The 14648-nt window shown below is 39.9% G+C and overlaps 1 protein-coding gene across 3 annotated transcripts in view; it reads left to right on the plus strand.

The window, feature by feature from the left end:
- LOC120737679 (receptor-type tyrosine-protein phosphatase N2-like) overlaps positions 1-14648 on the plus strand; it is a 208468-nt gene that overhangs the window by 178116 nt on the left and 15704 nt on the right. For all 3 annotated transcript variants that reach the window (XR_005696807.1, XM_040038521.1, XM_040038520.1), the window contains exons 17-20: positions 1504-1581; positions 4603-4722; positions 5383-5549; positions 12456-12509. Coding sequence is in view for 2 of the 3 variants with exons in the window: in XM_040038521.1 (XP_039894455.1) it covers positions 1504-1581; positions 4603-4722; positions 5383-5549; positions 12456-12509 (419 nt within the window). In the remaining variant the exon portion in view is untranslated. The remainder of the gene's footprint in view (positions 1-1503; positions 1582-4602; positions 4723-5382; positions 5550-12455; positions 12510-14648) is intronic.

Consider the following 14648-nt stretch of genomic DNA (forward strand, 5'->3'; position numbering starts at 1 on the left):
GTAAAGGAAGCAAAATTCAAGACAATGCACAAGGAACATGGGCTCATCAAAATAAAACAGGAAGTGAAGCTTAATACAAAAAACCTTTAACACAGGAGGAAAGAACGCTAAGGGAGGAACTGAGAATAGACTAGCTTTATTGTCATTGTAACAAATGAAATTAAAGGTGCACACTCATTAGAAAAACACAAACATAAACACATGCGTGCACACACAATAGACACAGACATAATGTCCTGTTATCTGGATCTATTGCACCCATCCCTAATTGAACAAACACACTCGTGTTATTGCTTTGATGAGTGTGTTTGCTGTTGGATGAAAGCTGTTTGAATCTGTTTGTCCTGGTTTGAAGAATCTAAACTAAATGCACTAAGTACTACATGAAGTTGATATAAACATTACATAAACCAAGAATCACAATGAACAATTAAATAAGCAACTCCACTGCTGAGTTTGCTGAGGTTCATTTATGTCGTTTATTTTTAAAGACTCAACATAAGCATTGTAGCCATCACATTCTTGGTTGTTTGGCTCGAGAAATGACCATATTTGGATTGACCCTATTTAGCACAGAAGTGCTAAATTATCAGCTAAATTAGAGTTCCCGACCTCCTTAGGCATTAACATCAGCACAAACCTATATGCTGGGAGCTTCATGGCATTGATTTCTATGGCCAAGCAACTCCTGTAGGTATAATGTGTATGTGACCCAGTACTTTTGGCCCTATAGTGTATCTGCCAGTTGATAACATAGACATAAAATACTAGAATGAATTAATTACATCAAAACTGGAGCACAAACTTACAACAGTTAACTGAACAGCAAGTGATAAATAAAAACATAAGGCCATGACCTTAAAGGGACTACAACTACAAGCGTGGTGCAGCAATGTTTATTCTGCTGCAAAGCTGTACATTTTAACAGTCTGCCTGTTATCTTTTGAAGCCAATCTCAAGTTGCTCTATCTGCAGTTTTTGGGACTTCTCCATTGGCTTTATTTTTCTAGACCCAGAAGTTGCTGCTTAGATCAGGATGATGACAGAAACTAGGATGAGGAACGTTGGACAATATCAATATGGTATATCAGGAATGACCAAAAACAGCCAGGAATGCACAAAGATTTGATTATTAAACCTATGCAAAACTATCACACTTAAGTGAAAAAATACACTTAATGTAACAACTGGAACAGCCGTCATTCTCGCTGATCGGAATAAACTTTGCAAATGTCTGTTATTCTGTAGACTCACAGGATAAGATGACCAAGGTCAGAGCCAATGATTGGACTCTAATTTATCCTTTCTTCTCAGATCTGAGTTGACCTTGCTGTGCTGTTAACTTCCTGAGAACTGTGCAACATTTGTTTTCCAGAAATGATCCAAAATAATCATGGGCTTTAAATCTAAACATTTGAGACAGGACAAACATGAATTGTACCATTCAAAATGAGCCATCCTTGATAAATTTACACCCTCTTGTCCTTTTTCCTCTCCCCACAGATGGATCACGATCCCAGGAACCCAGCCTACATTGCCACTCAAGGTCCCCTGCCCTCCACTGTGGCTGATTTCTGGCAGGTAAACACACACACACACACAAATACAAATGCATTCACACACACTCATGAAACAAAAATCAATACAATCTCCTCTCTTAAACAAGAGTTAGCCGATTTTTATTAGTGCAGCAAGTCACACAGGAGACCAGCCATTTCTGTGGATGTCATTATTAATCTTTCCTTCACCATAACACTCACTAGCCTCACCACCACTGTTTTTACACACACACACACACACACACTGGCCTTCAGTGGGACACATTGTTAATGCAGGGGGTAGCAAACTCTTTTCCCACTGTCCCAAATGTTGGATTGGGTTTGAATCTGAGACCAGGAGATCAATAAGTTATTCTGGCCAGTCTTGGTGTTAGGTGTATGTTGAGTGGAGCAGCACGGAGGTTGGAAGGAAAGGTCCCCTTGTCAAACAAGTTATATCCCTGCTGGATTCTCACTTGGGCAGACCAAGGAGGGGCACAAAGAAAAAGAAATCTCAGGCTTGCATAGAGTCACTACACTACAGAAGTTCCAACTAATCCAGGCAAGTGAAATATAAAAATCAGTTCATTTGAAATGAGCTGTGTGATATTCATTTTTTGTTGAGATGTGAAAAGTATCCAGAAAAACCAAGAACACAGAATCCAAATATTATTTTCTTGGTTAATTTGGAAATAAATCCCATATTACCACTTTTCTATTTTCTTAATAAACCTTAGTTTTGTTGCATACTGTGCTCTCGAATAGGCTCGCCAATTATTTTTTGGAAAAGGCTTTAAAAAGTTGTGATTAACACAAAACATTTTGTAGGTACACTGTCATTTGTTAAACTGCCCATTACCACAGCGAAACTGTTTTGGTTCCTGTCATTCCACTGCTGTTAAAAAGCATGCGTGCTTAGCCAACCCACTCTTTATAAATAGAGACTGAATAAAATAAAAATGTCAAATTTGGCTTCATGTGAGCAGTCAAGAAGAGTGGGAAGTGCGGTAAGATGCGTGTGCACAGTGGCACATTTATGATTACACAAAAGTGGAACTAAAATAACTTTCGTTTAACAGTCCAGCAAAGTAAGCAAGCAAACAAAATGCTTGAAACGAGGCAGGAGAGGTGAGAAGTTAGGCGTGTGACTTCCGCCTAACAAGCTGAATTTCCATTCAACTCAAGCTGGGTTTCCGTAGTGACAGCGGTGGCGATGTTGAGGTCTTGTCTGGGGGAATGAGAGCCCTATTACACCACTACTCGCCTCCTCCCTTCCTTCTTCCTTTCCACTAATCCCCGTCCAGCTCTAAATAATTCTCTTTCAGGGAAGGAAAAGTGTTGGTTGGTATATTGGTCCTGTTCCTCTTTATTCACACTTTACACCAACATTTCTGCAACGTCCTTCTGTTCCATTTCTGTAGTCCAAATCTTGTTTTTGTCTAGAAATATCTACATTTTTGAGTGGTACAGAAGGCCAATATAAAAAGAAAGGACAGTCAACTTACCTCTATATCTGCGAGAGTGGTTTTAGGATGGATGCCCTTGACCTGAAAGAAGTGCACATAATGTAGTTCACATAGGAGTCCCAGTCCTTAAAAAAGCAATAGACTTTCTAAATAGATGTGAACGAGAAGCCACAAAACCAATATGGGTGTCTAAGTATCTCCATATCAGTCCGCAGGCCTTAGCCTGTAGCTAAAAAGATCATTTAAAGACTTTATCTAAAAGCCTCAGACGATTCCTGCTGCTCATCATGGATTCATCTCAGGTTCATTAAGTGGCCTCTCCGTGCTTTACAGGCTTCTGTACTCGGGCTTTATTCAGCCTTCATGTTGTGTTGAGGCCCAGTTGATTTAACTAGCATTACTGTGTCTTATCAGATTGCTTAATCAAGAGCCGGCCAAGGTTATTACACAGGAAAAAAGTCCAACATCTTCAGAAAGTTTATGTACACAAAACGTTCTAAAAGAGCAGGGCACACCCTTCACTTTTTTTGTGGAAAAATATGGGTTTAAATAAATGTAGCTTTTTAACAAACCTTGAGTTTTAAAGGAGGGAGCTTTTCCTCCAGACAGCAGCAGCAGCGGAGTTCGCACCCTGTCAGCTGAAGCAAATTAACACAATTTCTCAAAAAGTGCACCGTCACATTTTTAGATCCATGAGACTAATCACTGAAGCAGGGAGGACTGAGAGGAATAGTGCAGAGAGGCGCAGTAATTCAAAACCCACCGCAATTAACATCTGCTAAATCTTCGGCAAGGTGTGGCAGCGCTCATGACCGAGCGGCAGGTGCGGCCATCTTTATAATCTAACCCGATGATGTGGGAGCGGTATTGTTTTATGGCTTCTATTAGCGGCTGACTGTTACCTCTGAACAGCGTTGAATGGATCTCCTGAGCAAGCCCACCCTCCGGCTGTGAGAATATGACTGCCAGAAGGAAAAATACGACCACAGGCGGGTCTCAGATGTGGAACGACCCAGCTGGGGGAGGGAACAGCCTGAACTGCTACAGCAATTACTTGTCACAAAGCTTTACTTCCTTGTAGTTGCTCACAAAAGTTGGAAACAGCAAGCATGTTTCAAATCAAGATTTTTCTTTTTTTTTTCCTCGCTCCCGTGAAACAAACACCTCCCTTTCCAAAATGATAGCTAGAACAAAATTTGAACTAATGATGGACCGATATCCAAGAGAGTGGGTGAGTGAGGACACATGTCAGTGTTACTGTTGGCAGGTTCTGGGAGGTGTTGACAGCTTCATATGAGATCTTGTTCCAAATCAAGCTCTCCGCTCCTTCAAGAACATGACTCCTACTCTTAACGCTTTACTTTTGATTAAGCTTAGAAGTTTTCAAAGAACATTAAGTAACGCAGAATATTTAGACTTTTGAGAAAGTTTATCTTAAGTGCTGCAAAAAAAGAATAACATGCATGAATTCGGAACAATTAAAAACTAAAAATTCATTCATTCTTGTCTCTATCAAGAAAAAATCTACTTCATTTCAAAGGAATAAGGCCTTTTTAAAGAGCTACAATCATTTACCTGCCTGTGTATTTTGTTTGCAGATGGTTTGGGAGAATGGCTGTGTGGTCATCGTTATGTTGACACCTCTTGTTGAGAGCGGGGTGAAGCAGTGCTACCATTACTGGCCAGATGAAGGATCCAACCTGTACCACATCTACGAGGTAAAAGAAACTCAAAGAAGATCTGTTATTATTTTCTGTCACATATATATGTTGAATACAAATGTCTGAAACTTGTCTTGATTTTTGTTGTGAATGAGAACGAAAATCCTCTCACATGTTGTTCAAAGCTGCTGTTTATGAAGGGCAGCCAATCAGAAGAAAGTCTTCAATTAGACATTGAAAGGTGCAAAATTGGCCTGTTTCAGGGCTGCACCAATGCCAGTGTACGCTGAACATGATTATTTAGGATGCTACACAGCTAGGCGTTAGGCTACAGCAGTTTTATTCCATTAGCATCTGACTCAGTATAGCATGTGTTACATCCATCTCCTACTCAGGGAACTCAGCCCCACCCCCCACTATAAATATTATGTGACTTTTAGGGCTAATTATCGTATGAACTTGACTGTGACGAAATAAAAAATCAAAGATTATTTATCACAAAGGATTATCGTCTTAATAAAACATGGGATATTAAGTTGTCTTCCACTTGTAATCAGTCAGTTATCACGTGACGTCTGTGTTTTTGTCATCATAATTCAATTTAGAAGTAATTTACTCTTCTGGAATTAGTAAGTGCATAAGCCGATCAGAACATTTCTCGACTACCATAAATTTCATGCATGGGGAAGTACATGTCTGTCTCCTGCATCCTTCCAGGTGAACCTGGTCTCTGAACACATCTGGTGCGATGACTTCCTGGTTCGTAGCTTCTACTTGAAGAACATGCAGACCAACGAAACGCGGACCGTCACTCAGTTCCATTTCCTGACCTGGCTCAACCAGAACGTGCCGGAGACTAGCCGAACACTACTTGACTTCCGCAGGTAGGGAGCTTCTTCAGAAAGTTTCAGAAAGCTTAAAACAAAACAGCCCACTCTCGTTCCTCGTTCATCTAAAGCTGCTGGGTTTGTTTCCAGTCCTCAGGCATCAGAAACATGTGTATAAAGTCATTTGGCCTTTTTTAGTTTTCAGCGCACAGACCTAACAGTAAAAGAAAAACTGAAAACATCTTGGGGCAAAACACAAAGGGAGTCAAAAACATGGACCAATAACTCTCTCCATCCAGTTTTCTTCCGTACGAGGTGCCGTGGTGTTTACAGCAAGACCATCTGTCCTGCTTTAAGGGTGAAGGTTTCCTCTTATGCATCATAAATGACCATTGACCCTGTGCCGGGGTCCTTTTCACTGTTATCTCTTGACAAAATGGAGAAAAACTAAACAGCCATGAGACAAGGAGCTGTGAAAAGCAGCATTGTTATCCCTCACAGCGATACTACCTACCTTTGAGTTGACTCCTACTCTTTAACCATGGCCTGCACATTGTATGTTTTTTAAACCTATTTTTCTATAGTATAGTATAAAAGTCTTCTTTGCATTTTGCTTAAAAAGTTACTTGAAACTGATTTTCATTTGAAATGCATAAAGTACTTAATCCAGCTTTTAATGTTGATAGAGAAAGCATTGAGGTTTCAGAAGCCATCAAAGAAACTTTTTGGAAGTTCTCTTCAAAGGCGCCTTTGGAGCAAACCCACTTTGATAACAGCATTCATTTCCACAGCAGAGCTGAGAAACACCTTGCATGATATCATTCAGGAAAAATCGCCACAGTCCGTTTCTTCCCTCGTCTTTTGCTCCGGTAGAACAAAGGCAGCCTGCGTTTTCATTTTGTAAGTGTACATAAGAAAAACCAAACTACAGAGCAATGGTAGCGGAACATTTGCTTTTGTGTGCATGCTGTCAGTCTTCTCCACATGTAAATATAACAAGAAGGTACGGATGGGAGAAATATTACATAAATAAATGTTTTCGCAGTGCTTTGCGTTTCTTTTTTGTTTGTTCTGCTTGATATGTTGCAGTGCTTGACTAACTGGAACTCTCGCTGATCCTTTTCTTTCATCCTGTGATGAATAGGCTAACTTTCAGGAGCCACACGGCCTTTGGTTCAACAGCCTCTTCCGTTGTCCTTTAGTTTTGGTGTATTTGTTAGCCCATGCAACTTATCTGAAGGTTCTCAGAATTCACGAGTAGGGCATCAGAAGAGCAAAAAAGTCAGAAATCCAACCTTGCAAGCAAATCTTCCAATGCACCTAAATCGCTTTACCTTCCAAGGCTTGAATTTTGTATATGCAGCTTTATTACAGTTCAGAAACTGGTCAGGCTGTGCCATATATTAAAATCCAGTAGGTCATATGCGTGATGGTTCTTCTCTGGCATTTTATTTAAAACAAAGATAAAGTGAAAGAGTCTAATAGAAGCTCCTGAAGTTGTTTGTTTTCCACCCTCCTCCTCCTTCCTGAGCCACAGAGGCTTTGAAAGGCTTTCTTGATTTCCTTACAGCATAATGGCTTCAAACCTCGCACTTCTCCAGGAGTTTTGACTTGTGATCCTGAGGTGCAGGCAGAAAAATATCTATATATCCTCTAAACATCCTGGGCGCTTTCCACTCGATAACAGTGTAATTCAAAATGCATTGAGGATACTCTTCCAAAGTGATCCTTTATCTCTGGCGCCTTTATAACTGCTCTCCTCCTTTTCCCCTTCGACCTCTTTTAAACTGATATACTGTATTGCCTATTAGGCGTTAGCCGCCCTGGCCCCTTTTCTCTGATTCACTGTGGATTTTCTCAAGTGATAGACCCCAAGTCAGGTTTATATATAGGCCTGGTGTCTCCATTCTGCTGGCGCACATCAATTAGGTGGGATATCAAGAGTAAGAGTTTGTGGTCACTGCTATTATAAAAGGGTCTGGTGGGCGTCACCATACACCATCAGTTAGGAAATATTGCCTTTACTCACAGGGCAGCTGGGTCAGAACACAATGAAGAAGGCACAGAGGGAGATATTTTTCACTTTTATTACAGCAGATATGGTGCTTTCGTAATAGCAACCTGCCCTTTTCTTTATTTTTTGGTGTTGCCTTTTTTTCACCTCGGCGATTTGAGGATACCGGCTGAAGTACCTCTCCATCATTTGCGCTTGTGCAGGCATGTTGTTCACTAATCACACCGGCCTGACTGACCCGAAGCCTTGCTTACAACTCCTCTCTGTCCTTCCCCCGTTTTACCAGCTAACTTGCGGTTGCCAGTGTCATTTTTGTGATGTTGCAGCTAGTAATATAAGCCCAGTTGCATAGTCACAAAAGTGATCATTGGAGACTGTGACTCTACAACCAGGGGGCCTCATGGGCCCTCCCCCCAACCCACCCTTTTACTTCTCTTTTTCCCGGTCTTCTCCTCCTCCCCTTATTTTCTCCTTCTTCATCTCACTCCTCCTTCTCTGTTCTCGCTGTGCCCAGTGACCTGAGATGACCTCTTCCCTTTTTGCTTGCTCATGGTTTGCTTGACTGCCTCCGGTCTCCCCTCCTCTCTCGCCATGCTTCCTTTTCCTCTCTTGGTCGCTTTTGTCTCTCTTGCTCCTGCCCGGTATCTGTCTCTCCTCCCTCACTTAGCTTTAGTCTATTTCTTTTTTCTGTGTTGCCTGGTGATTCCTGACTTAGGGTCTAATACTTTGTCCTTATATAATCAATAAATAAAACTTATGTTTGGTTTTTTTTGGGATTGTCCAGTCATTCATCATATGTGCTGCTATCAGATTCTTATAGTAGCAAAACATAACCTTGAATTTATTATACATGTTTTATAAACCACTTTATTATATACTACTACTGGAGTAAATCATGTAAAATAGCCGTCCATCAATTTTCTTCCACTTATCCTACGTGCAAATTGGAGATTTACAGTATATTTTGTGGTGGACGCGTGTATTTTAACCCAAACTGTGGCCTTTTCCTATATGAGTAGTTTTGTTACCTAATTCTAACAAGTCAGTAAATAAAAATAAAAGTCTAAAATATCATACTAGCCAAACTCCAGTCTGCCAGGTCTCAGACCATCAACAAAGGATAACATTTCTTTCCAACCTGCTAACGTGGACTTTGCTGGATCTTCTGCATGCAAAGGGGAACAAACTTTACAATCACTTCTATGAGACTGGGCTCCCTCCATCTAGATCCAGCTGATTACACAGTACAGGATTTGAGCTTTATAAGTCACTTTCACCTTTGCTTACTGGATAGGTTTAGGCACTGAAACTGTATGGTTAGGTTAAGGAAAGGATGAGGGTCTGGATTAAAATGTGCCCCTTTAAACTGAACCCGGTGCATCACAGAACTTGTGCCAAAGACACTTTGTGTGTGAGATGCCAGCTTTTTCAACAACATGGCAGTATTTGACTGAAGTCACTGAAACATATGTATATAGGCTTAGTTGTATCAAATAGGCAGATCTGGGACCAGTTTCATAATGTGGAAATTTGCATGCGCTGTTTACAGGCAGATTGCAAATGGTGGCAGTGTGGCATTTCATGAGTTATTGTCTCTAAAAATACATTTTTAAGTGCTGCAGGGCTGCTGCGTGTCGATGCATGGGTTGTGTAGACATCACTGTGTTTGAAATATTGGAACACACCCAATTAAAAACATGACCTCATATTGCAAATGTGTTGATCGGAGAAATGTTGACCTTGTTGTACATTTTTGGTGGTTTGCAGACAACAACCGGATCTTTCACAATATTGATCCAAAAATGCTAATGCGTATAAAGAGCGGACATAAGTCTTTCATTTCTGTCCGTCAGCTTGCCGGTCTGTATCTTTCACCATCTCTCTCTGTCGTCATCCACTCCATCGATTTTTCCGCTCTTTTCTGCGCCTCCCTTTCTGGCTTTTGATCCCCCTCTCGCTATCTGGCTAATATCTCTCTTATGGGGCATTTCCTTTGAATCTCACGCCCTTCTACACACCCACACCCCGACCTCCCACCCCGCCTACTGGCGATTCTCTGCTGGCTGTTTCCATGGTTACATCACTTTTGATTGTCTCTAGTGAGGTCTGACTTTTCAATTTTAGTGGGGCGGTGGATGAAAATGTGAGGGGAATTTTGGTGATCAGCCTTTGTGTTTTTTAAAACTCAAGCTTGTGTAATGTTGCTTGTTGTTTGCCCTGCAGGAAACACCAGGTAAAACCCACTGCTTATGTCATTTATTTAGCTACAAAGTGACAATTATATAATTATACTTGCTTTTTTTTTTTGCCTTCTTTTGACCTCATGTAATAATGAGATGTATACATTTTTAATTCAAGTGCAATAACTCAGGATATGAACAATGAGCACGACAAATAACTGATCATTACTTTGTACTTTGTACTTCCCACTACACCCTGTTTAAATAAGTGTTTTTAAAGACAGTTATAAATTTTAATAATTAAACATAAATGACCACAAAAACTTCAAGTTCAAGGAAGGAAAAGCATCAAAACTGCACGTTTGAAGCTTCTGTCTCTGACTGGTGATGCATAATGGATTATGAAAAGGCCACACACATACACACAGCGTACCTTCACATAATATGTTTCGGATGAATATTGTTATTTTGAGTTTCACCATAAAATAGAATCAGAGATGATCTCCAGCTGGGATCAAACTCGGCCTTTCTGCTGCGTTCTCAGATGGAAGCTGTGAGTTTGTGCAGATCTGCTCACTGCTCTGTTTTTTGATGAACAAGGTGCAAAGTTGTTGTTTTTTAACCCCAGTCTTTAAAAAGAGAGAGAGAAGAATGTGGTGTTCCTCATACTGTTGACGTTCTTTTATGCATGGGTGACAGCAGCCACAGATTGTCCTCCGTTGTGGAATATTATGATGATTTTCTTTCAGATTATAAATGTCTGTGCGATTCGTCATGGTTGTGTTCAACTATACTGATTATGAAATAAGAAGAAGTAAAAAAAAAACACGTACTATTTCATTTTGCGAATGAAGCATGGCTCTCTGATCTTTTGAAATTTGGTTTAAATTAAACTGTGCAGCACTATTATATGTGCTAGAAGCAAACAGTAAAGCAGGTTTTTGTAACAGCATGTAGATTATGGTCTTACTACATGAGACTATAAATTCTAATAATACAAAACCCAGTTCGGAAAAAGATGTCATTGTGTAATATCTAAATAAGAACAATGCAATGATTGATTGACATATTTTATTTACAACAGAACATAGAAAACAGATCAAATGCTTAGATTGTATAAATGTGACATTCAAAAATAAGTCATTCAGAATTTGATGGCAAAAACATGTTTACTGTAATATCAGTCTGTGGACATCTGGGGCAGGCAGGATAGTTCAGCATCTGAATTCTACTTCAAAGCCGTGCTGTTGTAATGATGCAGCATGCAGTTTAACATTGTCTTGCTGAAATATGCAAGCCCTTCCCTGAGCAAGACGATGGGTGTTGATCTAAAACCTGTATATATCTTTGAGCACTGATGGTGGCATTCCATGTGCAAGCTGCCACAGGAGTACTAATGCACTCCGATACAACCAGAGATGCAGACTTAAAACTGAACCTTTGAAGCTAATGACAAGCCAGATGGTCCCCTCTTCTCTTTAGTCTGGAGGGCACGGCGTCATTGCTTTCCACAGAATTTCAAATTTCAATTCATCTGACCACAGAACAGTTTTCCATTTTGCCTCAGTCCATTTTAAATGGGCTTTGGCATTTCTGGATCATGTTCACAGATGGCTTCTTCTTTGCACAGTAGAGTTTTATCCTGCATTTATGGACGGTGCAGTGAACTGTCTTCAAAGGCAATCATTTCTCAGTGTTCCTGAGACCATGCAGCGATTTGCATGACAGAGTGATGACTGTTTTTAGTGCAGTGTCACCTGAAGGCCGGAAGATCATCAGCATCCAGTATTGATTTTCGGGCTTGCCTTTGAGCACTGACTTTTCACCAGATTCTCTTATTCTTTTTCTGATATTGTGCACTGCAGGGAATGAGATACTGGAAGTGCAGGAACATTATTCTTAAATTCTCCCACAATTTGTACGTGCAGATTTCTGCTCATATTCACATCTGAGAAACACTCTTTAAGATGTCTTTTTTATGTTACTGACCTGCTGCCAGTTAACCTAATTAGTTGCAAAATGTTCCTCCAGCTGTTACTTTTAAGTACCACTCACTTGTCCAGCATTTAATTGCCCCATCCCATCTCTTTTGAGATGTGACGCTGCTGCCAAATCTAAAATTATCTGCAAATATTTGTGTCATGTTTATTTACATTTCAAACGGCATTGCACCTTTTTTGGAATTAGGGCTCTGTTATCAAATTGTCCGCTATACCATGGTAGGTGGTATGGGACAAATTGGTGAATTTTATGGCAGTGATAGCCTTATTGAGTACCAGTTTTGACATGTAAAAACATGTAAAACATGCTAAAATTATAAGTAGTTTTGTGCAGGATGTTTTTTCTTATTTTTTGAAGCCTAGATGCACCCGTGCTGACTGTATGTGATGCTGTATCTGTCATATTAATCCTCCAGAATCAGGTGTTACTGTTCTAAAGTAATGTTTAGGTTAACTCATTCCTGTTTTAAATTTTTTCCTTGCAGGTTTTAATTCATCTATGCATGCAATAACCAAGAAGAAAAGTGTACTTACCTTCATCTTTATTACTATTAGTAAATATGCATTCTGTCAGGGAGATAAAACTGAACTGAACCTCAGCTGTGCAACACCATTGGTTTCCCAGTTCAGCTGTTATAAAGCAGATAATTGGCTCCTTAAAGTATTTTTTTCTGTTGATTTCTACGACGGATTTCTTAAGCGATATCTCTCCTTTTTATCATGTCTGTGTTAACACTAACTTTTTCTTTCTGTCTTGTTTTTTTTACAGGAAAGTTAACAAGTGCTACCGGGGCCGCTCATGTCCTATCATAGTCCACTGCAGGCAAGTATGCTAATAACTAAGGCAGAATGCTTTTTATGGTGGCTTATTCATAGGGTTCTAGCGTCTATTCACTGAATTCAGTATCAAATGCATTCTGTTTTCAGAGAGACATGCTGCATTATGCTGGCAAACTCGCAAACAAGCACAGATCTTTTAAAGTTGCTGGTTAAATAGTTTTAAAGTTTCTTTTTTCAGAGGATTTAAAACTCAAATTGCCCGGGTCCTTTGTGGTTTCTGACCTCCAGTCCACATCACCATTTAATTCCCCACCAACTGCCATGTCACTTGTCAGCATGTGTGGGACGACAAACATTTTAAATGAGAGATTAGCCAAAAAGTTGTGATTTAATTTGACAAACTGTCCGCGGAGGAGGGTAACTTTTAATTGGAGGCAGTTCAAAGCTTGCAGCTTGCCGGTCAGAGCCAGTGGGTGAGAGGGAGAGAGGGTAAATAGAAGTAGGCAGGGTTGCAGCTGTTGTGTTTGCATATGTGTGTGTGTTTTTGTATAATCACATCTGCATACCCCTACCACCTGAGGAAATAACTCAGACCAGTGAGACATAATTAAATCGGTATTTAGCAGAAAAATCTGCCACAGTTTTTTTGTGCAAGCATCCTCAGATGATTGGATTAAAAAAAAAAAACTTCAATAACAGATAGCCCTTATGTCTGTCTGCTCACTACTCCACCAAATGATCTATTATTTAATATGGTGCAATGGCTCCACTATGATGAAACTGTACATTTCTCGCTCTAACTGCTAGTCTACACCAGAGTATTAAACCTGCCTTTATGGAGCACCAGCCACAGTAGCTGGAACATCCTGAATTTTCTCAGCTACTCTTATGACACTTACTTACTCTGATGATCAACCAAATCCTTCGATTTGACGTGTGTTTATTGCATTAGAGGTTTCGAATTTTAAACAGGATTTGTTGGTATGCGACTTGCCGGGCATTGAAATAGTAGTTCTATATATATATATAGCAGCATTTTGCAAAAAACTGTCATCTCGAGACACTTTACTGTTAAGTTGAAGACCAGACAACATTAGAGAGAGAACCCAGACAATTAAATCATCCCCTTGGAGAAAGCACATGGTGACAGTGAGGAGAAAGAACCCCCTTTTAACAGGAAGAGCACAGAGAGAACAACATATAGGACTAAACACATACTACAGGAGAGAGCAGACAAAAGTTATTTCCATGTAGCAGTAGCACAGTAGCATATAACTGAGAAGTCAAAAGACAGGAATGGATAAGAAATGCTCAATGCTTCATGGGAAGTCTGCCAACAGCCTGAGGGCTCACGGTCACCTAATCGAGCCCTAACTATAAGCTTTATCAAAACGGAAGGTTTGAAGCCTAATCTTTGCAGTAAAGAGGATGTTTCTGTCTCCCAAAAGCAAACGAGAGAGCGGAGCCTGATAGCTGAAGGCTCTGCTTCCTATTCTACTTTTGGAAGCTCGCAAGTGAGCCTGTAGTCTGAGAGCGAAGTGCTCTATTGAGATGAAATGATACTATGAGGTTCTTAAGAAATGATAGGGCCTAATTCAAGACGAGGAAAAAGGATTTTAAATTCAATGCTGAATTTACCAAGGAGCCACTAAAGAGAAACTAACATGATTGAAATATGAGTTGTCTTTCTACTTCCTGCAGTACTGTCACAGCAGTGTTTTAGATCAGTTGCAAGCTTTTCAGGTAGCTTTCAGTGCAACAGAATGATAAAGAATTACCGGTCCTAGTCCTTTAAAGCCAAGTGTTTCATATTTGATCCACGAGTTTTTGAGACAATGATGTAAAAGTCAATGTGAAATAAACTGCACAATTCATTTATAAGGAAGAAATTGCAACAAAAAAATGCTGGATGCAGCAGATATGATAAAAATTAAAACTCCTATATGCAAATGAATGTATTATTTTTTATTTTGTCAGAAGGAACAATAAACGCTAAATTTTCTGGCAACTATTTTATGGTTTAGGCTTTAAAGGCTTAGTGGTAACAAACATATAGAAGCTAGCATGACATGTTATTGTATAATGGAAATAAAACCTTTGACAATTTGATTCATTCTCCTCCCAAAACATCTAACAATGCCACTGTGGTGCCATTTTACTGTAAATGTATGTCATTACAGTA

The sequence above is a fragment of the Simochromis diagramma genome, unplaced genomic scaffold (genome assembly GCF_900408965.1).
Source record: "Simochromis diagramma unplaced genomic scaffold, fSimDia1.1 OVJJ01000247.1, whole genome shotgun sequence".
NCBI lineage: Eukaryota > Metazoa > Chordata > Actinopteri > Cichliformes > Cichlidae > Simochromis > Simochromis diagramma.